The sequence below is a fragment of the Symphalangus syndactylus genome, chromosome X, assembly GCF_028878055.3.
Source record: "Symphalangus syndactylus isolate Jambi chromosome X, NHGRI_mSymSyn1-v2.1_pri, whole genome shotgun sequence".
NCBI lineage: Eukaryota > Metazoa > Chordata > Mammalia > Primates > Hylobatidae > Symphalangus > Symphalangus syndactylus.
In genome coordinates, this window is record NC_072447.2 from 26,943,886 (window position 1) to 26,969,812 (window position 25,927).

Below are 25,927 nucleotides of genomic sequence, written 5' to 3' on the forward strand. Positions count from 1 at the left end.
AACACTTCAGAGGGGAGTCTTTCCGACCTCAGGCTGAAGAAGAAGGAATGATTACTGGAATTCAGGGAGGAGAGCATCACCGAACAAGAGCTTCATTAGAGGATTGCAGCCAACGCAGGGCCAGGCGGAGGGAGCCGGAGGGAGCCAGAGGGAGGCAGGCTCTGCTCTCCCTCTTCCTGCCTTTCAGTTTCCAACCACGGCCTCCCATTGGCCAAACCCAACCAGAAGCCAGCGAGCAAGGGGCTACTGATGAAGCACATATAGCACAGCCTCCAGGGACACAGAACAGGATAAAAGGCTGAGACAGTGGGTCTGGTGGGGCAAAGAGAAAGCTTGCACCTGCCAGGTGAAGCATTATAGTCCGCATCCTTCCCCCACCACCTTAGTTCTTGTGCATTTCCCATCAGTTTTCTTCCAAAGCATTTCAGATCTCACTGATTTGAATGGGACCTCTTCTTCTATTACCAATTTGTATCAGTAATTATTTATGTATGAGAAAACTATTGATTTTTACATATCATTTGCATAGCAGAATGGTTTAATAAGGAGACATTTGGTTTTTACTGCCTGTGTGGGTATCACTTGCTATGTGACTTGAGGCAAATCCAATATTTCTTCTGTTATAAATTCCAGTATTTGTAAAAAAAATGGGTAATAAGATCTCTATTTTATACAGTTTTAGTATTTAATGAGATAATACATATAAAGTCATTAAAACAGTGTCTGGCTCATAACAAACCCTCAATAAATGTCACTTATTACTGTTTCTGGTTTTTGAGCTGCTCTATCGCACCATTGAGTTTTCAGCCCAGTATATGTTAACCCTGATCATTATCTGCAGATGTCTCCATGCCATACTCTACATCATCCGAATTCTCTCCAGGTGGACAAAGTAGATTAAAGAACTTTAAACATAACTACCATATTTTGGCTCTACCTACAAAATGTCCAATAATCAGTTAAGAAGGGAACAATTCTCTTGGGGCCCGCACTTTGAGAAGCAAATGCAGCTGAGCTTTTTTAGAGGAAAGTGAATGAACCAACTGGTAGCTTTGCCACTGCTTAAAAACCAGCATCCTTTCCAGCTGGGTCTAAGACAGAATAAGGTAAATTTAGATATGTCTCTAATATATCTATAGAACAGTGGTTCTCAACCCAGGATGTTTTTGCCCCTTAGGGGATAATTTGCAATGTCTGGAGACATCTGTGATTGTCACAACCGGAAGGGGGCAGTGCTATTGGCATCTAGTGGGTATAGAGCAAGGATGCTACCAAATATCCTACGGTGCAACAGAGAATTATCTGGTCAAAAATGTAAATAGTGCTGAGGGTGAGAAACCCTGCTATAAAAAGGAAAGAAGGTTGGTCTGTAGAGTTGTTTGGATTTAGACAAGACATTGCCCCAATAGTGGTGATAGAAATAAGAGGAACCTGGTGCTTTTGCAAAGCCCATATCTGGGGTGGCTTAAATAATCATGCTCCTCCCCCGTCCCCCAACCTGATCTTTGTAGTTGGAAACTCCAGGGCTGGCTGCCTGGAGTCTTTGTGACTACACTTCCTGCCACCCATCACTTCATCTCAGAAGACTCCAGATATAGGATCACTCCATGCCATCACGAAAGGTATTTTAAACATCGGAACACATATAGATAATTTAAGTAGGTAGATGTATGTGCTGTTATAAGGAAGTGGGTAAGAGAGGAGAGGGAACCGAAATCATATGCACAAAATTTTTTTTTAGAATATAAGTAAAAAATGTGGTAGTCTAAAATGTCAATTCTTCAAAGATAAAGTTAGGCTTTCAGTAATGTTAGAAATGGTTTTCTGGAATATGTCTCCAGTCTACCTAACTTTGAGGAAGTAAATACTGTAAATAGATGTTTGAACAGCATTTTAAAGCAATGATCCCAGCGTGTCTTTAAGCTACAGTATTGTGCTGTCTTTGAAATGTAAACTTTGATGTCTTCTCTTTCTCTTAGTTGATGCTATTGGGCCCATCTCAAGCTGATCTTGGCACCTCTCATGCTCTGCTCTCTTCAACCAGACTTCTACATTCCATTTTGGAAGAAGACTAAAAATGGTAAGAACAGCTCAGAGAACCGTAAAAAGTGTTATCTGTAATCTTTGTGGAAACAACTGAAACCACCTGGCAAGAGCAATATTGAAGAATCTGTACTTAGGTTATTTGCTGGGGGAAAGTGCTTCCTGATATTTCATAATTGGCATTAATGAAGGGGGCATTTCAGAATTTCAGATTAATCAATGCTTGCTCTGTCCAACTTCCTACAAGAATTAAATATGTGCTGTGGGGAGGAGGAGCAGATGTTTGAATTGGGAACATAGCTTCTATGGATCTCATTTCTTCAGCCTACATTTTTGGCTTTAAAGCCATAACAAATCGCTGAATTACTGAAGTTACTTTGTGCTTTTTCCAGCATATGGTGTTGTCTGAATGACTGTGTGGATGGAAGTATGTGGGCAGGCTCATAGCAATAAAATACGGGAAATCCCCGGGCTTGAGTGCTGTCAAAGAAAACTAAATTTGGACAGTAGATAAAGATACTATCAGGACTATTGCAATTGGCGGAAAGAGACCTCAGTATAGAAAGGGGCTCAATTCCGAATACAGCCAAAGACCAGTAAAGATTTCTGGCCAAGGAGCAGAGTGGGGGTCAGTGGATGGAAAATTACTAAGAGGAAACATCAAGGGTAAAAGGGATTCTGGCTAAACCGACCTGACAGGATTCTTGCTGAAGACAGGCCAGGATGATCAGACCTCACCTGGGGATGGTGGGAGATGAGGAATTTGATCAGATATTGAGGGTGATCACATACCAAGAGGAATGGATCATCAATAAAATGACTTAGCAGGATTCCTGCTTAAACTGGGCAATGCAAAGATGGACATGAAGCCAAAGGCTGAAGCCTAGGGGTGTAGTGGAGCCTGATTAAGTTGAATTAAGGAGAGTCTTTGTCAGCGCTGGCTCTCCCAGTCACTAGTTGGGGGGTCTTGTGCCTGTCATCAAAGTCCTCTGAAACTCAATTTCTCTGACTACAAAATAGCCATTAGAATCCCTCCCCAATTGCCTTCCAGGGCCACTGTAAGGCTCAAACAATAGACTATTTTAAGTCCTTTGCAAGTGGTATGATGCAAGTGTGAGTCATTAGGTATGCCAAAACTTAGTCGGAAAAAAGACGTCAAGGGCCTTTTTCTGAAATTATTTTGTCACTTAAATCAGACACGTTCTAGATCTGAATGTTGGCTCCTGGGCTCATTTTGTGTCAAAGTTCTAATGAAGCATTAGCCATGGGGCTATTGTTACAAAGGAAACAACTGCTTACAGTTTCATTTCCTAGAAACCCAGATGTCTATTTTAATGCAAACCTATGCCCACATCTGCCTTTGCCCCTTGAGGGGTGGCATAATGGGAATGATAGTAATAAAGAGAGCTCACATTTTTTGACCACTCAAGTATCATGCTGAGGGCTAGATACACATGATTCTATTTTGGCCTCAAAGTTACCCTATAAGGTAGAGATAAAGAAACTGGGGCTTTGAGAGGTTAAGGAGCTTGGGTGGCTCTGAAATCTGTGCTGAAGACTCTTCTGTTCTTCCTAGACCAAGCCCAGCACACACACAATAAAGGTGAGGTTGAATATGATGGCTTCCTGCTCAAGTACAAAGGGGAAATAGTATATATTTTCTAAGAAAAGACATGAAAATAATTTTCAATATAAGAAATTCAAAAGGCAAAAAAGCACAGGGAAAATATTCAACTGCACTGAGTCATATGTCAGATCCTTTGATCTAGAGATTACACTTTTAGAAACTCTTCTTAAAGAGGTGACCATGAGACTGGATAAAAAAAATGTGGTAAATATACACCATGGAATGCTATGCAGCCATAAAAAGGAATGAGATCATGTCCTTTGCAGGGACATTGATGAAGCTGGAAGCCATTATCCTCAGCAAACTAACACAGGAACAGAAAACCAAACACCGCATGTTCTCACTTATAAGTGGGAGCTGAACAATGAGAACACATGGGCACAAGGAGGGGAACAACACTCACCGAGGCCTGTCAGGGGAGGGTGGGGCAGGAGAGAGCATTAGGGAGAAAAGCTAATGCATGCTGGACGTAATACCTAGGTGATGGGTTGATCTGTGCAGCAAACCACCATGGCACATGTTTACCTATGTAACAAACCTGCACATCCTGCACATGTACCCCAGAACTTAAAAATAAAAATAAAATAATTTAAAAAAAAAAAAGGAGTGATCATGGACATGGAAAACTATTTACCAAGATAGTCAGTGCAGCCAGGCAAAAAAAAAATATCATGTCCCGTGTTGGGAAGAGGTGAATTAATTGTAGTAGACTCATTAAATGGAATATTATGTAACCATCAAATCATGTTTTTTAAAATAATACTGAATGACCTAAGAAAGCACTCATGGTATAATGTTAAACGAAAAAAGCAAGCTAGAAATGGATAAGTACCATGTATTCCTGAAGTTTTTACTGCACCTGCTAGACAAATACTAGATGCTTACTAAATGCTGGATAATCTGTGATGATGGTTTACATAAACACATGTGTTGCATATTCTAATTTCATTCAACATCCCTACTTTATAACCATTTTACAGTTGGCAAATCAGAGGCTCATGAGGTCAAGTGATTTATGAAAGTCAGAGAGCTCTTACATGACAGAACAAGGATTTAAAACCAAATTTTTGTACTGACAAAGCCTTGGCTATTACTAGAATGCTTCTCACCATGTGAAATAGATGCAGGGATGGGAAATTACTATTAGAAGGGAACATCTCCCAAAATGTCAATAGCAGTTCAGCAAATTTAAAAGTGAAAACATTATCCTGCTCTTAACCTATAGGAAATCTTTATGGCTAAAAAAAGGTTATTAAGTAATCCATTTATTAAATTAATACAATCTGATTATTTAAAAATTTGGAACGCTGTACTAAAATTAAAAATCATCATTACAGATTAACCAGCCAGTACTTTTGCACCCCAAGAATAAATAATGAATATCCCCGAAACTCACCAAAGTTTAGGGCTGGGGTTGGCAAAATATGGCCCATGGCTATATCCCACCTGCTGTACAGCTCATGAGCTAAGATTTTTTTTTTAATTGTTTTTAAAAGATTGAAAAATATCAAAGCAAAATTACTATTTTGTGACATGTAAAATTTACATTCAATTCAAGTTTCAGTGTTTACAAATGGTTTATTTGTTTACGTATTGTTGCTAAGTGCTTTTGCACTACGATGGCAAACGATTCAAGGAGTCGAGTAGTGTGACAGAGACCCTGATGGCCTGGAAAGCTTAAACCATTTACTAACTGGCCTTTTACAGAGAAAGTAGGTCAGTCCGGGGCTTATAGAAAACAAGGGGATAAGGTATATGGTCAAATAAATTTGAGGCCCTATGGTCTTTGGTGACTGTTGTGATGCATGATAGCTGTTGAGTTCCTAATTTATGTAAGACAACTTTATATCCTTTTATTCTTTTAGTTTGAAAACTGAGTCTGTTGGGCTAAAATGATAGGAAGTAAATGATAACTCTCTCCGTTTTTTAAAAAAAAGCAAGTGGTTTACATCCTTAAACGTTTTGGTGACATAATGAAACTGATATTCATGGTATTTGTACTTTACAGAGATTAAACTAAAATTAAAAATATTTCAAAATTCACAAATAGGGGATATTTGTTAATAAATCTATTTGGAAAATTCCTAGCAGAGGCTCAGTCTATAAAATGAATAGCGTTTCAGCAACTTCCCGTATTCACAGTGCTTTGGTTATTCTCTAGGGAGACATACACAACACATCTCTAGTTACCAAACAATTCAGTGTGATATAAACAGGGCAAAAAGTCAATGAATTTGAGGGCAAAGGTTTCCAGCAATCGCCCCCCATTGCTTACTTCTTCCATGCCCTTTCTCAGTTTTCTTCAGCCAGGCAGCCATCCCCTCTGGCTTCTCCCAGACCCCCGCTGCAGGCTCCCTGCCATCGCAGAAAGCCCCTCACTCACACATCTTGGCTCAAGCAACTCTTTGTCTTAGAAATGCAGATCCCAACATTTCCTTCTAAACTCAGGCAACTTGGCTTTTTTCTGCTCTGTGATCTTGAAAGTTGCTTGGAGGAACAGCTGAGTGCATGGGGCTGTTGTCCTCTCGGGGCTGACATGTTGTAGCCCAGGGGGTGCCCAGGGGCCTTTCTGACTGGTTGGTTAGTTGGGTAAAAGAGTAGAGTCAGGAGAGCAGGAAATCCTTTCTTAACTCACTATAAAAATACAAGCGTTCCCCAGGCCTCAAATAGTCTCAAGATAAATTTCCTTTTGCCAAGAATTCTGCTGAAAATAATCCATTGTAGCCAGATAATAGCTATGCAAAGAATATATAATAGACTGGCAGGGGCATGCATGCCGATTCAATACAGAAAGGTGAGGGTTTCTTTTGCTGGGGTGTGGTGGGTGGGGGAATTCCTTATTGCAATCACACTCTACTTCTCCATCCAGAAAACTCTCCAACCCTCTTGGAGGACTCTCCATTTTCTCCTCTTTCTGCCCGTTGTGTACCTACCTAGATCATCTGCTCCCATATGTCCTGGCTGACTTCCTGTTCCAGTTACCTATCACTGCGTAAGAGATCACCTAAAAATGCAATGGCTTCAAACAACAACAATCATATACTGCTTTCTATCATGGGTCCAGGGGTTGACTGGACTCATTAGGCAGCTCTCCCACAGGGTTTCTCTTGGGGTGGCAGTCACCTGAAGACTCACTCTCCAGGTCTGACGCCTGGGCTAGGAGACTCAACAGCTAGGTGCCGGAGCAGCTGCAGCTCCTCAAGTGTCTCTGTCTCCATGTGGTCTCTCTAATATGGTGGTTGTATAGCCAGGCTTCTTACAAGGGTGATGACTCAGGACTCCAAAGCAAGTGGGTGAGAGAAAGGGAGACAGGGAGAAACAGGGAGAGAAAGAGAGAGAGAGAAAGAGAGAGAGTGTGTGTGTGCCAGTACGCGTGAGGTGAAAGCTGTATTGCCTGTCAACTACCCACCATGTCTTTCGTCCTCTTGACAGGAAACCTAGAAATGTTTGCTGTCTCCAAATCCCTCTCCTTAACGTTCTTCCAAGAACTTTGAAGTCATATTTTATGTAGCTACTCCTTCAAAACATATCTGGTGTTCGGCCAGTTCTTACCCCCTCCAGCACTGCTACCTGGGACTTCTGCTTGAATGACTGTTAATAGCCTCTCGACTAGTCTCCCTGCTTTCACCCTTGCCCCTCACTGTCTATCCTCAACACGGCAGCCAGCAGCATCCTTCTCAAATATAAGTCAGACCAACTGATTGTCAGCTCAAAAATTTGCAATGCATCTGCATTCCACTCAGAGCAGAGACCGCCATCCATGGAATGGTAGAGAAAGCCCAACATGCTTGGGGATACTCCCTTTCTGACTTCATCTCCTATTGTTCTCCTACACCCCCTGCTTCAGCAATATTGGCCCCGTTGCCATTGTTCTGAATACTCCAGCATGTTTTCACCTTGGGGCCTTTGCTCTAGGCTGATCCATCTGTCTGGAATGCATTTCCCCTGGATGTCTGTATGGATGACTTTCTCCTTTCCTTGAGGTCTTTGTTTAGATATCGATTTCTTAATGATGCCTATCCAAGCCACCCTATTTATCATCACAATCCTACCCCACATTCCTGATCCTTTTCACTATGCCCTGTTTTCTTTTTCAGTAACACTTATCACTTGACATACAATATCATTTCTGACAGTTATATATTTTTGTGCTTATTATTTAGAGAACATAAGCTATAGTCGAGTGGAAATCTTTTCTATTTTGTCCACTGATGTCCCAAACACCTAGAAGAGTACCTGGCATGTTGCAGGCATCAATAAATACTAGTTGAATTTTTCCTTTTTCACAATTTCCTTCTACATTGTTATGATGAGATCTTATTTCCTCTGTAATTTGATTTTAAAAGTTTTAATTAAAAAATACATATTATTTATGTTAAAAAGTCAAAGAGTAGAGAAGGGTATAACATAAAAATAGAAGTCCCCCTCTCCCCAGGGAAGGCCCCTTTATACCACTACCCAGAAGAAATTGCTATTAAAGGTTTCTTGTGTATTCTTTCCTACTTTTCTCTGCAAATACAAATATATGCATATATATTTATCATAAAGGCATTATATGCTATATGTTATTTCTATGCTGCTTTAAAAATCCCCTTTATTTTTTGTAACTTAGTAGTAGATTATGCATAGCTTTTTATGTCAATACTCACAGCTCTACCACATTCTTTTTAAGGGACATTTGATATTTTACTATTGGTAGTTTCCCATTTTTAACCATTCTCTCAAATCGATGGATTGTCATGTAATTCTTCCTATTCTTACTATTTCAGAGAGCTGAATCAAACTAGCAAAATAGTTTTATCTAAAGACATATAAGGCCGGGCGTAGTGGCTCTTGCCTGTAATCCCAGCACTTTGGGAGGCCAAGGCAGGCAGACCACCTGAAGTCAGGAGTTCGAGACCAGCCTGACCAACATGGTGAAACCCCCGTCTCTGCTAAAAATACAAAAATTAGCTGGGAGTGGTGGCGGGTGTCTGTAATCCCAGACACTCAGGAGGCTGAGGCAGGAGAATCACTTGAACCGGGTAGGCAGAGGTTGCAGCGATCCAAGATCCGGCCAGTGTACTCCAGCCTGGGCGACAGAGTGAGACTCTGTCTCAAAATAAATAAATAAATAAATAATAAAGACATATAATGCTTACTTTAATGAAAAACAAAACAAAACATGTACTAGTTGTTTTTTTCCTCCCTCTGTGGAATTCTTAGAAGGTTTATGGTGCTTTGAAGCTTTGCATGGACCATTTTGAAACAGCAGCAGCCTGAGGTTCCAGGGGGTTATGAAGACTCCCAGCTGAGGACAGACCCTGGCAGATAAGTTTCAGGGGGCTCTACACCAACCATTAGAGTCATAGAATAAGCACAATAGAAAATGACCACTAAGGTCAGTTAGTGAAACTCCGGAGTTTGTAGATGAGAAAGTCAAGGTTCAGGATAATTCAGTTGGTAGCCCTGTAGCAGACAGAGAGACTGAAAACAAATCTGACTTTCAGTTCACATGGTGCTAACCCCTAGAATAAATAAACACCAGGAGAAATCAGACTAATCCCAGTCTTCTTCTAACTTGTCACAAGACACAAACCACTTACCTTCACTTCCTCATTTTTTCCATCTAATAGTTCCCAGTTATATACATGTCCTTCTCACTCCTCTGATTGCAACCAGACATCTCTTACAAGTTTACAAAGTTTTGAAGATAAAAACGCTATTTGGAAAGCGTGAAGTTAAAAACAGCTTGGTAAATGTTTTTTTTTTTTTTTTTTCCTATTAGTAATCCAATCTCTACAACTGTAAATGTTGTGGTAGGAATCTAATACAGATCTAAAATCAGCAAATTCAATCTTGAATATGGGCTTCAGTCCTGCCATCAAAATAATGCATCCAGGTGGATAGGTTTTGCCACCTTGAAGAGTTGTTTATTCAAACATTTGTTTGAAGAGTGGGAAAGCAGTGTTACCTTTAGGCCTGACTTAGCCCCTGCCCCACAATCTATTATTTTTTCTCACCACAGATTTCCTTGACAGCCGAGAGAGAGTTCTGTGCTCAAGAGATATACACAGCTTCTGATAATAGAGCAGCAGAGGTATTTGGTTCCTAATTGAGCAGGAATGGTGTTTGACTCATCATCATGTCCTTACTTTGTCTAGCACCGTATCTTGCACAGAGTAGATTCTCAATAATGTTTGTTGAATGACTGTGTGCACATATAATTCATTATGGAGGTAAAGCTCAATGAGCCTTTAAATTTCTAAATTCACAAACTACCCTAATGTAACATTGCTGGATGATATGGTTTAGCTGTGTCCCCACCCAAATCTCACCTTGAATTGTAGCTCCCATAATCCCCACGTGTTGTGGGAGGGACCCAGTGGGAGGTAATTGAATCATAGGGGCAGGTTTTTCCCATGCTGTTCTCACGATAGTGGATAAGTCTCATGAGATCTGATGGTTTCATAAACGGCAGTTCCCCTGCACACGCTCTCTTGCCTGACGCCATGTAAGACGTACCTTTGCTCCTCCTTCACCTTCCACCATGATTGTGAGGCCTCCTCAGTCATGTGGAACTGTGGGTCCATTAAATCTCTTTTTCTTTATAAATTACCCAAACTCAGATATGTCTTTATTAGCAGCATGAGAACAGACTAATACAATGGACATTGGATGAAATTCATTTAAAAAATCATCTTAAAAATATCTTTCTTTTTTCTCCCTCAAGTTGGTCCCACTCAAAACATAAATACACCATTTTTTTTTTTCTTTTGAGACATAGTCTTGCTCTGTCACCCAGGCTGGAGTGCAATCGCATGATCTCGGCTTACTGCAACCTCTGCCTCCCGAGTTCAAGCAATTCTCCTGTGTCAGCCTCCCGAGTAGCTGGGATTACAGGTGCATGCCACTATGCCCGGCTAATTTTGTATTTTTAGTAGAAACGGGGTTTCACCATGTTGACCATGCTGGTCTCAAACTCCTGACCTCAGGTGATCCTCCCACCTTGGCCTCCCAAAGTGCTGGGATTTTGCGTGTGAGCCAGTGTGCCCAGCCACCATTTTTTAATACTTGTAAATTTTTCTTATAAAAACAAACCAATTTCTCTATGCCCCAAAACCCCTAAGTAGCACAAAATAGAAACATTAGAGTACCAAGAATACTTGAACTGAAAAGGAAATTAATAAAAATGCAGACACACATTATACCAATTGCATTTGCTGTAGCTGTGTAAGGCAACTTGAATAGAATTGGTCAACAGTGAGTCTGAATCTTGGTTTGAAATTGCCTGTCTGATCTCTGCTTCCTCATCAGTAAAATGAGAATATTTATATGGCCTTTCAACTTCAGTGTGAGGGATCAATGATGTAATATAAACAACAAGTCTGCCTTAGAACCTGGCACACCATAAGTAATAAAAGGCAGCCATTATTTTTAAAAATATACAAATCATGGTCTGATGGCTGTCCAATATAAATTCTATATTTTCCATTTTAACCAAAGAGATGATTTATTGAGAAAATAGAAACACCTGTGTGTATGAAATCACCCATTCCCATTTTTACAATAATTAGTTTGCTAATTGAGCATCCAAATTTACCCAGTGTATTTGCATGTGTAATTAGCTATGATTCATTACCAAAGCCAGGCCTATCATGGTATACTATGCTATTTTACAAATCAAATTACTAAAAGATGCATGTCTTTAGGTAATCATTACAAAGAAAAAAAAACCCGAAGCAAAACAAAATAACATAGATTATTTGTATCAGATGGAAAAACAGACCTGGCTTGATGCTGAACCCTTAAATCTCAAAATAACGATAGTTGAAGCTAAGGTTCCAGCTTAAGTCTGAAGCAGGTAGTTTCCAATGGCTTGAAAGGAGAAATTTCTACACTGAAGGAAATTTCCATTGGAATAAAGGAATATTTCACACTTTTAAGTCATCTTCTCTAGATGATCTTTTAGGTATATTTTCTCTTTAAATAACAAATTTAGAAATGCTTTGTTCATTTGTTTAGAATTAATTCCATTCACAAGTTTAACACAGCCTAAGGTTTGGTCTAGACCAAGGGTCTGCCAGCTATGACCTGTGGGCTAAATCTGTCCCATCACCTGCTTTTTTTTTTCAACCTGTGAGCTAAGAATGGGTTTTACTATTCTAATAAATACTGAGTTCATTTTTCTCCTTCACCTGCTTGATCAGAGCCCAACTTTCTCATTGCAGTTAATCTTCCTTCTGGCATGGATCTTGGAATGCAAACTTGCTGGGATCTCTGAGTTCCAGGCTTCCCGTGCAGCCGGTGTAGAGAGCCAAGAGATGTTTTGTTTGGCATAAAGCATTCCAAGGGTCAGTGGGCTTGGGCTCAACTATTGAGCATAGGACAAGGGCAGCCCCATCCTGACTGTGACTCTTCCCACAAGAGACAAACAAGCTCTGTGCTTTCACTGGGGTTTCAGGTTCAAAGGGACAGAGCGTCTAAGAAAAAGGATTATGAAAGAGTCCATCTGCAGCTCCACTTCCCATGCCCTACCAATGATACCATCCTCGTTTCTTCTGTGGCATGCTCCCCACTTCAATCCTTCCTTCAGAGGCCCCAAACCCTCCTGGTCTCTCACTGTCACCTTGTGAAAATCTGATCTTCAGGGAAATACCTTACTATTTATACTAGTATAATGTGAATCTTCTATGGGATTTTAAGAAAGTTCAAAGCCTTGGTTTACTCAGCAAATATTTAGCTTGCACTCACCATGTGGCAGGCATCCTAATGATGGAGTACATGTAAAGACAAACAAGGTTTCCGGACCTCAACGTGCTCTCCATCTATAGGGGCAGATGACTGAGTAGACATCTCGAGAAGTTGAATAGCAGAGTGGCTAAGAGTGCCAGCTCTGTCTCAATCACCTAGGTCTCACCTCAGCATTCATTTCACTTTCCTCATTGTAAATGAGCGTATCTCTTAGAATTGGGATAAGCATTAAATAATATAGACTTGGAGTGAATTTGCTTAGAATTAATTCCATGCACAAGTTTATCACAGCCTAAGGTTGGTCTAGACCAGGGGTCTGCCAAGTATGACCTGTGAGCTAAATCCGTCCCACTACCTGTTGTTGTTGTTTTTTAATGACCTGTGAGCTAAGAATGGGTTTTACTATTCTAATTAGTTACATTCTAAATGGTTATTTAAGTACCTCCATAATATCCTCAATTTTACCTAAAATATTTACCATCTGGCCCTTTACAGAATAAATGTGCTGACTTATTGGTCTGGACCAATGCTATCTAATAAAACTTTCTGCAATGATGAAAATGTTCTGTATCTGTACCCTTGAATACAGCAGCCACTAGCCTAATGTTGCTTTTTGAGCCCTTGAAATATAGTTAGTGTGACTAAGAGATTGAATTTTAATTAATTTAAATTTACTCCCCTCTCTCAATTGAATCAACTACCCTGAGGCTGCATGAGTCAAGGGGAAGGCCACACTCTTCAATCAGATTTTTTGCCCTGGACTGGCTTTCATTGTCTACTAGAAAATGCTTAATGGGAAGTGCTTAGAAAATGTACATGGGCATACACTTAATTAATCTAAGTTGCTACTTTGTCTGTATCCATTAAATCTGCTTTGTTTTGCTTCTACAGTAGAAGTTGGCTTTTTCAACCCTGCAAAGCCTTAAAATTCAGGATGTCTTACTCAACTTAAAGTGTAGAGTTGCAGCCAGAGCAAAACTGTATTTCCGTCTAGCCCTGCTTGCAGAATGGCTAACTTCAGTCCTATTTCATTTCTCTTGTAAGACTGCTAAAAACAGTAAGAAGCCACCAACATCATTATGAATATTGCCAAATCATTTCGCCTAAGAGTAAAGTCACAGTTGGCATGGGTTCTGCCCTCCAAAATAACATAGGTGACAGTTTTATCAGATATCTTGTGATGGCATAATATGGGCCACCCAGCTTTCTAGCCTCTGATATCTGAGTCTTGCCAATAGCCTGATGACATCCGCATCACATATTTTAGGTTCGCTCATGGACAATAACTTATTTCCAAATTCTATACTGGTTAAAATTAGGTTTGCATTTGTGCAATAGAAAATCCAATTGACATTGGCTTAGCATAACAATTTTTTGATTTCTCATAAACTCTTGGCAGTCAGCAGTTCCGAGCCATTATTTCTGCTCTGCTCTCTGAGGTCATATAAGGAAGGATCTGGATACTCTGGGTCATCTACCTGGTTGCTGTACCATCCCTAGCTCATTTTTCTCATGTGCATTGCCCAAGATGTCTGGCTACAACATCCACATTACAAGAAGCCAGGTGGAAGTAGACAGGAGAAAGGGGAACTGCCCCACCGTTTAAGAACATGTCCCAGAAACTGTACACCTCACTTCCTCCCAAATTTCTTTGGGTATCACTTAGTCATATAGCCACACTTAGCTGCAAGTGTGTCTGGGAGATAAAATTATTTTTCAGAGTGGTATATGCCAAACTACAAATGGAGGTTCTGTCATTATGAGATGAGAGAAAGGCAGAAAACATGTTGAGAGATGTGTAGCAATCACTGGACTCTATGGGGATAAAAAAGAATTGAGAGTATCAAAATTCAGGATCAAAATCAAAATTAAGGATAAAAAAATCAATAACTACCACCTGGAATAAGAACAACGTACAGTTCAGCTACACATATACAAGTGGCAGCATCTTGTCTGGAAGGACCTAATGGTCTTTCTACACTGTATTTTAGGTATGTATATTTTTTCTCCCTTCCACAGGATTTTGAGCTCCTTAAGGGCAGAGACTTTGTGTCTCCTGCTCCTAGTAGGCATCCAACACGTATCTGTCAAATGAAAGAATGAATATGAGTCAGTAGATACATATTAGAATTCTAATATCCACTGGCTGGGTCCTTGGTATGTCCCATATTGTTGTTTCTATGTCCATCATTCTTTTGCAGGGTATCTTCTACTGGGCACAGAACCTGCCTCAGAGGGGCATATGGGTAATGAACTACCAAGAGAGGACTAGAACCCAGCTCTTCCAACCCTCCATCCAGAGTGCTTTTCACAACCTCACGTGTAATAAGTGCAGTAGGAGATGAGAGGAGGGAGTGATTACTTCTGTCTGGTTTGATCCCAGAAGGTTTTTTGAAGAAAGGGTTTTTGAATGAGACATAATGAAAACAGAGCTTCTTAAATCTTTTCCGCCAAGAAATCCCTGGGCAGATAGAAGAGACAGAAATCTGACCTCTGCTTAGTCTGGGGGTATAGACTGAAGGAACCTACTCCAAGGAGAAATTTTTTTCATTTTTCTTTACTTTACGATTCATTTATGCAGGCATTCATTCTTTCATTCATGTATCTCACAAACATAACGAGGTCCTAATTAAGTGCCAGGCATTGTTTTACATGAGACCACAAAAGGCCCTACCCTCTTGCAGCTTACATTCTTGTACAGAATAGACATCATACGAATAAGCAACATAAATCATCAAGATAATTTCTGACTGTGGTAAAGGGCTATGACCGAAATCAAACAGGGTAGTCAATTACAGAGTGCATATACCTCTCTGTGCCTCAGTTGACTCATCTGTAAAATGGAGATAATAATAGAGGTCTAGGCTAGGCATGGTGGCTCATGCCTGTAATCCCAGCACTTTGGGAGGCCGAGGTGGGTGGTTCACTTGAGGTCAGGCATTCCAGACCAGCCGAACCAACATGGTGAAACCCCGTCTCTAGTAAAAATACAAAAATTAGCCAGGCCTGGTGGCGCGTACCTGTAATCCCAGCTACTTGGGAGGCCAAGGCAGGAGAATCGCTTGAACCTGGGAGGTGGAGGTTGCAGTGAACAGAGATTATGCCATTGCAGTCCAGCCTGGGCAATAAGAGCGAAACTCAGTCTCAAATAATAATAATAGTCTATAATTCCAAAACCCAAAACTGAAAGCTTTGTCCCAACTCAGTTGATTGCAAACATAATATGATCTGAACGCATTTGGAGGTAGATCTTGACCTGAAGTTATTTATTCTTTTTAATAAATAATAACTGAATTATTTATTCTTTTTAATAAAGAATAAATGAATTATTTATTCTTTTTAATAAAGAATAAATGAGTTATTTATTCTTTTTAATAAAAATAAATGAGTTATTTATTCTTTTTAATAAAAATAAATGAGTTATTTATTCTTTTTTAATAAGAATAAATAACTCAGTTATTTATTCTTTTTAATAATAAACTGAGTTATTCTTTTTAATAAATAATAAACTGTTATTTATTCTTTTTAATAAATAATAAATAACTGAGTTATTTATTCTTTTTTTAAATAATTCCACTTAGAGTGGACAATCCTATATGTCACTGCGGAAATTTTGTGTGTTTGATCATGGAATGCTGCCCCAGGCCTCAATAGGTACTACATAATTTAGGGTACATAGTGTATTACCTTCTAAAATTTGAAAAATTCTGAATTCCAAAACACATGTAGCACCAAAGGTTTCGGATAAGGGATTGAAGACCTGTAGTATCCATTATTGTGAGGATTAAATGAATTAATATATGGAAAACACTTAAAATGATGCCTGGCATATGGTAAGTGCTACCTAACTCCTATTACTATTATTATCACTATTCTTACATGAGAAGATATTTAGATAAGTTGGTCAGGGAAAGCCTCCCTGAGGATGTGTCACTTGAATAGGCAACTAAGGGGTGGTAATGACCGCGCTGTGAGAAGAGGAGGAGAAGGATGATTTCAGGAAGAGAAAACAGCAAGTCCCAAGACTGTGGTGGTTACAAGGCTGGCTTGAATGCAGAACAGAAAACAGACCAGATGGCTGATATGTGGTAAAGGAGGGGAAAGATGGCTCAAGGTCAGAGAGGTAGGCTGAAGTCAGAACACCCTTGATATAAGCAATGGTAAAGACTTTGGATTTCATTTAAAGTGTAATAGGAAGACATTATAGTAGATCTGATTCAGGTTTATAAAGAACACTCTGATGCTGTTTGATGAATGAATTATAGAGGAGGAGGAGGACCAGGGAGAACAATTTGGAGTCTAGCATAGTGGTCCAGATGAGACCTAATGACTAATTGGAGTTGGGAGGTGGTAATAGTCAAAGAGAAAAGTGGACAGGTGCGAGAAAAAAGTTTAGAAATAAGTGTGTGTGTGGGGGGGAAGGCTTTCTGATTAATTTGCATTCTAATTTATAATATGTCAGTGTGTAGAGACTAAAAATTTCACAGTCATTATCTCAGGTGTGTTAAGGCCAGTGGTGTGCTGGACCCCACTTGAAATTGGCCATGGAGGGAATATTTACACTATAGAAATTGACAAACGCTACAAATCAAGACAACAAATCAGGGAAAGCTTATTGTTAAACATTTATCATCACACCACTGGTGAAGGTGACTTTATTTTTCTACAACTAAACTTCCTTCATTTTACAGCCTCCATTTTCCCTGATCACAAAAACACTTAAACTAGGCACATCCCGGGAAACGCGGTATGAGGACTGCCGTCTCAATCACTTCATGTTTTTAACTCAATTCAGCAATCCTCCCACTTCTTCCCAGGGTCTCATTTAGGTACATGGGAATGGGATGGGAAGAGGGACCCGGTTCATGATTGTCATTTATCCATCTTGGCCCCCTCTGAAGTACAACTCCCCTCTCTGCTTTACAATATCACTCTGGGCAGCATTACCAATTGCCTCCTGATAGTGGGATCTATGAACCCATTATGTCTTTGGACAAAAGCATAGCCAGGGGTTGGGTCCAGGGCCTGGGATCCTATAACCATACAAATCCTATTATCAGGGACTATAAAATCCTATTATCAGGGACCATAGCCATCCCCCTATCATGACTCAACTCCTCCTCCCTGAGTAGTGAACATTTTTCCTAAATCTCTGAGAAAGACTGGTGCTCTAGAAAGATGTACCATATTTATTTAAGGGCTTCCTGTACCCACTGGTATATTGCCATATATTCTGAGGTATCTGAGTGCTCCTTTTGAGAAACATAGCCCTAAAGGATAAATAGAAATCTGGTGGGTGAAAATGGTAGGGAAGAGGACTTCTAACGGAGGGACTTGCAAGTCAGGGAACTTGGGTTTATCGACTAGTGAGGCTAGTAGAGGAATTCAATCAGGTAAGCCAGACAAGTAGACAGGGGACAAATTATGGAAGACTTTGGATGCCATGATAAAAAGCTTCAGCTCATACTGTAAAATAAAATAAAATAAGAAGGTTGGGTGCAGTGGCTCATGCCTGTAATTTCAGCACTTTGGGAGGCTGAGGTGGGACGATCGCTTGAGCCTGGGAAACAGTTTCAAGGAGTTCAGAGCAAGAAACTGACGATTAAGGTTTGGGAAGCTTGATAGATAGGGTGGACTGGGAAAGTGAGAGAGGAGGCTTTGGAGTGGACCAAGGGTAGAGGGATCTCAACTGATATTATGTCAGCTAAAACCGCAAAGCAAGGAGGATGTTAAGAACAATGAAGGAGGTCAGCTGGACTCTCAGTGGTTTTAATGATGGGGAGGAAAAGATAGGGTGGTGAAAAGCAGAAGAGACAATTTTGTACCTCTAACTCCAACAAACTTTAGACCTGAAAAAGCCCTTCTGAGCCATCTTGCATTGGAGAAAAAAAATTGCTTATTTACCTCCAATTAGAGGAATTAAGGGAAGTAGGCTTTTTTTGTTTTTCTTTTGAGACAGGGTCTTGCTCTGTCACCCTGGCTAGGGTGCAGTGGTGTGATCAAGGCTCACTGCAACCTCAAACTCTTGGGCTCAAGAGGTCCTCCCAACTCAACTTCCCGGGTAGCTGAACTACAGGTGTGTGCCACCATGCCCAGCTAATTTTTTATTTTCTGTAGAGAGAGGGTCTCACGCTATGTTGCCCAGGCTAGTCTTGAACTCTGGCCTCAAGCGATCTGTCTGCCTTGTCCTCCCAAAGCGTTGGTATGAGAGGCATGAGCCACCACATCTGGTGAAAGTAGGCATTTGGTTTCTTAGATATCAACATGATTGGTTGATTCAGTCACCTGGGAAGATAAAATCATTAACTGAGCTAGATCCCTATGGTAGAGACATAGGCTGGACCACTCCATGCATAAGTACTAAACTAAAACCAGTGTTCTGGAGTAGACGTTGCTAGAAATCCTGAAACTTGAGAGCAAGTCCACGGTTAAAGCATTCTGTAAGGCAGAGCCAGTTGAAGGTAATAAGGTGATTTTTAAAGCTCTTCTGCACTTCCCATATTCCCTTTTAGGGCCTTTCTCCCTAGGGTCCCAGTGTCTGTCATGCTAAACCTGGATGCACAAGAATCATCTTTATGGGTAGGTTCCCATAAGTCCCAGTTTGCCTGACAGACTCTTGGTTTATGCCTATAGTCTTGGTGTAATTATTAACAGCCCCACTTCATTCTTGTAAGTTTACTAATGGATCAATTATATGGTTCCTCTGATTATGCATCCATCACCCAGGCAGTGCCCTGACTCTACTACTGTCTCCTCTCCAAATGTATGTAATGTAAACCCAATGTGTAGGGAAAATGCTCATCCTAAAATCCCCTTGGAGGGGATAATTTGCAAGATTATTTCCAAAAACAATCCAAGACGAGAGCCAGATTATAGAATGTCAGTGCCAGAACGGCAGGAATGTATGTTTTATAATCAAATGCCACTTACTAGTGGGTAACCTGGGGCTAATCAGTTAATATTGCTGAGCGATGTCTTCATTTGTAAAACGGGAATCTTAGAATATTCTGAGACTCAAATATCATGAAAGACTCATATAATGTGTACCAGGGCAGGTTTAGCAGGTCAACATAAATTGCACTAAAGTCTTCATGTGTTATTTTTCATGGGTGTATCCATATTCTAACATTTCTTCACCCTCCAAATTTCAGACTTTGGCAGTGAATCTATGGCTCTGCAATTTTAGTGTTCCATGTAACAACGAATAGGAAAATGCTGCTTCTACCCTCTTGAAAGCTATTTTGCTAAAGAGCTAAGAGATGCTAAAAGCTAAATATGTAACTAAATAATTGCAACTCTCAGTAACTGACAAATACAGTCATGGGGTTGGGGATGCTGTTCAGACAGTTGAAAATAAGACCTGAATTGTTTATTTTTAAAATGTTGCAAAAGAGAGGCAGCAAATGGGAATTTTTAATTCTGATTCTTGGTATGTTTTAGAACAATGATTTGTTCTTTCTTATGCTTTCAGGTGTTTCCAACGTGGACACTGAAGAGACAAATTCTTATCCTTTTTGACATAATCCTAATTTCCAAACTCCTTGGGGCTAGATGGTTTCCTAAAACTCTGCCCTGTGATGTCACTCTGGATGTTCCAGAGAACCATGTGATCGTGGACTGCACAGACAAGCATTTGACAGAAATTCCTGGAGGTATTCCCACGAACACCACGAACCTCACCCTCACCATTAACCACATACCAGACATCTCCCCAGCGTCCTTTCACAGACTGGACCATCTGGTAGAGATCGATTTCAGATGCAACTGTGTACCTATTCCATTGGGGTCAAAAAACAACATGTGCACCAAGAGGCTGCAGATTAAACCCAGAAGCTTTAGTGGACTCACTTATTTAAAATCCCTTTACCTGGATGGAAACCAGCTTCTAGAGATACCGCAGGGCCTTCCGCCTAGCTTACAGCTTCTCAGCCTTGAGGCCAACAACATCTTTTCCATCAGAAAAGAGAATCTAACAGAACTGGCCAACATAGAAATACTCTACCTGGGCCAAAACTGTTATTATCGAAATCCTTGTTATGTTTCATATTCAATAGAAAAAGATGCCTTCCTAAACTTGACGAAGTTAAAACTGCTCTCCCTGAAAGATAACAACATCACAACCGTCCCTACTGTTTTGCCATCTACTTTAACAGAACTATATCTCTACAACAACATGATTGCAAAAATCCAAGAAGATGATTTTAATAACCTCAACCAATTACAAATTCTTGACCTAAGTGGAAATTGCCCTCGTTGTTATAATGCCCCATTTCCTTGTACGCCATGTAAAAATAATTCTCCCCTACAGATCCCTGTAAATGCTTTTGATGCGCTGACAGAATTAAAAGTTTTACGTCTACACAGTAACTCTCTTCAGCATGTGCCCCCAAGATGGTTTAAGAACATCAACAAACTCCAGGAACTAGATCTGTCCCAAAACTTCTTGGCCAAAGAAATTGGGGATGCTAAATTTCTGCATTTTCTCCCCAACCTCATCCAATTGGATCTGTCTTTCAATTTTGAACTTCAGGTCTATCGTGCATCTATGAACCTATCGCAAGCATTTTCTTCACTGAAAAGCCTGAAAATTCTGCGGATCAGAGGATATGTCTTTAAAGAGTTGAAAAGCTTTAACCTCTCACCATTACATAATCTTCAAAATCTTGAAGTTCTTGATCTTGGCACTAACTTTATAAAAATTGCTAACCTCAGCATGTTTAAACAATTTAAAACATTGAAAGTCATAGATCTTTCAGTGAATAAAATATCACCTTCAGGAGATTCAAGTGAAGTTGGCTTCTGCTCAAATGCCAGAACTTCTGTAGAAAGTTATGAACCCCAGGTCCTGGAACAATTACATTATTTCAGATATGATAAGTATGCAAGGAGTTGCAGGTTCAAAAACAAAGAGGCTTCTTTCATGTCTGTTAATGAAAGCTGCTACAAGTATGGGCAGACCTTGGATCTAAGTAAAAATAGTATATTTTTTGTCAAGTCCTCTGATTTTCAGCATCTTTCTTTCCTCAAATGCCTGAATTTGTCAGGAAATCTCATTAGCCAAACTCTTAATGGCAGTGAATTCCAACCTTTAGCAGAGCTGAGATACTTGGACTTCTCCAACAACCGGCTTGATTTACTCCATTCAACAGCATTTGAAGAGCTTCACAAACTGGAAGTTCTGGATATAAGCAGTAATAGCCATTATTTTCAATCAGAAGGAATTACTCATATGCTAAACTTTACCAAGAACCTAAAGGTTCTGCAGAAACTGATGATGAATGACAATGACATCTCTTCCTCCACCAGCAGGACCATGGAGAGTGAGTCTCTCAGAACTCTGGAATTCAGAGGAAATCACTTAGATGTTTTATGGAGAGAGGGTGATAACAGATACTTACAATTATTCAAGAATCTGCTAAAATTAGAGGAATTAGACATCTCTAAAAATTCCCTAAGTTCCTTGCCTTCTGGAGTTTTTGATGGTATGCCTCCAAATCTAAAGAACCTCTCTTTGGCCAAAAATGGGCTCAAATCTTTCATTTGGGAGAAACTCCAGTGTCTAAAGAACCTGGAAACTTTGGACCTCAGCCACAACCAACTGACCACTGTCCCTGAGAGATTATCCAACTGTTCCAGAAGCCTCAAGAATCTGATTCTTAAGAATAATCAAATCAGGAGTCTGACGAAGTATTTTCTACAAGACGCCTTCCAGTTGCGATATCTGGACCTCAGCTCAAATAAAATCCAGATGATCCAAAAGACCAGCTTCCCAGAAAATGTCCTCAACAATCTGAAGATGTTGCTTTTGCATCATAATCGGTTTCTGTGCACCTGTGATGCTGTGTGGTTTGTCTGGTGGGTTAACCATACGGAGGTGACTATTCCTTACCTGGCCACAGATGTGACTTGTGTGGGGCCAGGAGCACACAAGGGCCAGAGTGTGGTCTCCCTGGATCTGTATACCTGTGAGTTAGATCTGACTAACCTGATTCTGTTCTCACTTTCCATATCTGTGTCTCTCTTTCTCATGGTGATGATGACAGCAAGTCACCTCTACTTCTGGGATGTGTGGTATATTTACCATTTCTGTAAGGCCAAGATAAAGGGGTATCAGCGTCTAATATCACCAGACTGTTGCTATGATGCTTTTATTGTGTATGACACTAAAGACCCAGCTGTGACAGAGTGGGTTTTGGCTGAGCTGGTGGCCAAACTGGAAGACCCAAGAGAGAAACATTTTAATTTATGTCTCGAGGAAAGGGACTGGTTACCAGGGCAGCCAGTTCTGGAAAACCTTTCCCAGAGCATACAGCTTAGCAAAAAGACAGTGTTTGTGATGACAGACAAGTATGCAAAGACTGAAAATTTTAAGATAGCATTTTACTTGTCCCATCAGAGGCTCATGGATGAAAAAGTTGATGTGATTATCTTGATATTTCTTGAGAAGCCCTTTCAGAAGTCCAAGTTCCTCCAGCTCCGGAAAAGGCTCTGTGGGAGTTCTGTCCTTGAGTGGCCAACAAACCCGCAAGCTCACCCATACTTCTGGCAGTGTCTAAAGAACGCCCTGGCCACGGACAATCATGTGGCCTATAGTCAGGTCTTCAAGGAAACGGTCTAGCCCTTCTTTGCAAAACACAACTGCCTAGCCAGGAGAGGCCTGGCTGTTTAAATTGTTTTCATATATATCACACCAAAAGCGTGTTTTGAAATTCTTCAAGAAATGAGATTGCCCATATTTCAGGGGAGTCACCAACGTCTGTAACAGGAGTTGGAAGATGGGGTTTATATCATCCATCAAGTCTTCTTTCTTATCTCTCTGTGTCTCTATTTGCACTTGAGTCTCTCACCTCAGCTCTTGTAAAAGAGTGGCAAGTAAAAAACATGGGGCTCTGATTCTGCTGTAATTAAGATGATTAAATATACACACAATCATGACATTGAGAAAAACTGCATTTCTACCCTTTAAAAGTGCTGGTATATACAGAAATAGGGTTAAAAAAAAAGCTCAAGCTCTCTCTATATGAGACCAAAATGTACTAGAATTAGTTTAGTGAAATAAAAAACCAGTCAACTGGCCGGGCATGGTGGCTCATACTTGTAATCCCAGCACTTTGGGAGGCCGAGGTGGGTGGATCACCAGGTCAGGAGTTTGAGACCACTCTGGCCAACATGGTGAAACCCCGTCTCTACTAAAAATACAAAAATTAGCTAGGCATGGTGGCGGGTGCCTGTAATCCCAGCTACTTGGGAGGCTGAGGTAGGAGAATCACTTGAACCTGGGAGGTGGAGGTGGAGGTGGAGGTGGAGGTGGCAGTGAGCCGAGATCACGCCACTGCAATGCAGCCTGGGCAACAGAGCTAGACTGTCTCAAAAAAACAAAAAAAACAAAAAAAAACAAGAAAAAAACAAAAAAAAACACAAAAATCACAAAAAAACCCAGTCAGCTTCTTAACCAATTGCTTCCGTGTCATCCAGGGCCCCATTCTGTGCAGATCGAGTGTGGGCACCGCACAGGTGATTGCTACTTCAGTGCTTCCTGTTCTTTTCCCTTGGGCCTGCTCCTGGGTTCCATAGGGAAACAGTGAGAAAGACACATCCTTACCATAAATGGATATGGTCCACCTACAAATGGAAAAATATTTAAATGATCTGCCTTTATACAAAGTGATACTCTCTACCTTTGATAATTTACCTGCTTAAATGTTTTTATCTGCACTGCAAAGTACTGTATCCAAAGTAAAATTTCCTCATCCAATATCTTTCAAACTGTTTTGTTAACTAACGCCATATATTTGTAAGTATCTGCACACTTGATACAGCAACGTTAGATGGTTTTGATGGTAAACCCTAAAGGAGGACTCCAAGAGTGTGTATTTATTTATAGTTTTATCAGAGATGACAATTATTTGAATGCCAATTATATGGATTCCTTTCATTCTTTGCTGGAGGATGGGAGAAGAGACCAAAGTTTATAGACTTTCACATTGAGAAAGCTTCAGTTTTGAACTTCAGCTATCAGATTCAAAAACAACGGAAAGAACCAAGACATTGTTAAGATGCCCGTACTTTCAACTGGGTATAAATTCATGAGTTCAAAGACTGAAACCTGACCAGTTTGCTTTATTTCATGGAAGAAGTGATCTACAAAGTTGTTTGTGCCATTTGGAAAACAGCGTGCATGTGTTCAAGCCATAGATTGGAGACGTCGTATTTTCCTCATATGTGGCAATGCCAAAGGCTTTACTTTACCTGTGAGTACACACTATATGAATTATTTCCAAAGGACATTTAATCAACAAGGGTCACAAATTCCCAAATCAATCTCTGGAATAAATAGGTAATTAAATGGCTGGAGTCAACTATTTCACAACTTCTGTAAGCTTTATTGTGTTTCATAGTTTCCGTTCTTCTTCCGTGAGAACAAGGATAATGGCATTAAAAAATCAGCTTTTGGTCATTATAAATTGTCTTCTATTAAAACACATAAACACATAAAATCACTAGAAGACAATTTAAACATCTTCTGAAATGGATCAAGAGGAAGGGAAACTGAAAATAATGCAACTCAGAAACCACAGAGTATTTTGTCATGAGGTTAAGTACAGTGGTTTGTTGTAGGAAAATAACAGCACACCAACAGATGGTTTTTATCTGAATTCTTTGGTAATCTTGACATGTCATTCTTCTAACTTTCTGAGTGCTCTCAGTGTAGTTTTGTAGGACTGGAGCTGTTCACAGACGGTCCCCACAAAGCTCTGAACGTGGGGCTTCTCTGCTGACTGGCCTCTGGTTGGCTCCGCCCCGGAAGGAGCTCCCAGATTCTCCATGAATTCCGCTTCCACCATCAAGCCTTGGTCCAAGCCCCTTTCAACCTTGACTTAGCCAGGGAGTGTCCTTTCTCTTCAGATAGATACTACACCTTAGCAAGACTTGGCATTTTTAGAATCCAAGCCAAAGGAGGCACTCGGCAGGGCAAATGTTATGGATGAGAAAAAGGCAAAACAAGTGTCTGCAGTTTGTAGAGGAGAGAGAGGATGAGTCTGATTGTAGCCCCGACCCTGAGTCAGGATCTCTCGGCCCCATTTGCAGGTCTACTTCCAGCTCCATCTGTCTGGACACTCTTTTAGATCCAGATCATCTCTTACATGTGGCCAAGGAATATAGAGTATGCAAGGGGATGTAGCGACCTGAGAGTGTGAGTAACGTGTGTCCATCTCCAAGGAAGCTGTGATGGCGATAGCAAGGACACACACTCTTCTTAATTATTAAGCCTTTCCCCCTCCCGTGAGATATGCTTTTTATTTACTTCCTCCTTCTCATCCTAACTCGGGTGAACAAGAGGACCAGGTTGCACATCCTGCTAGTTATTTACGGCCCAATTTTAACATGGGGGTGGAGCTGAGGTTGGAATTGTTCCTCCGCCTCTGCTGCACATGCTCAGTAAGCAGGAACACTGTTCATGGGAAAGGCTTAGTCACAGACAGTGGGAGCACATCCCTCCTTGGAGCTTTGGGTCGCTGCGCT

General features: G+C 40.5%; 1 protein-coding gene across 1 annotated transcript; it reads left to right on the top strand.

Annotated features, from left to right (window-relative positions):
* The first annotated feature begins 1,372 nt into the window (after positions 1-1,372).
* TLR7 (toll like receptor 7) lies at positions 1,373-24,749 on the top strand. Its single transcript, XM_055267156.2, has 3 exons — positions 1,373-1,622; positions 1,980-2,080; positions 19,875-24,749. The coding sequence occupies exons 2-3, from the start codon at positions 2,078-2,080 to the stop codon at positions 23,019-23,021; spliced, it is 3,150 nt and encodes a 1,049-aa protein (XP_055123131.1). The 5' UTR covers positions 1,373-1,622; positions 1,980-2,077; the 3' UTR covers positions 23,022-24,749.
* Positions 24,750-25,927: the final 1,178 nt, after the last annotated feature.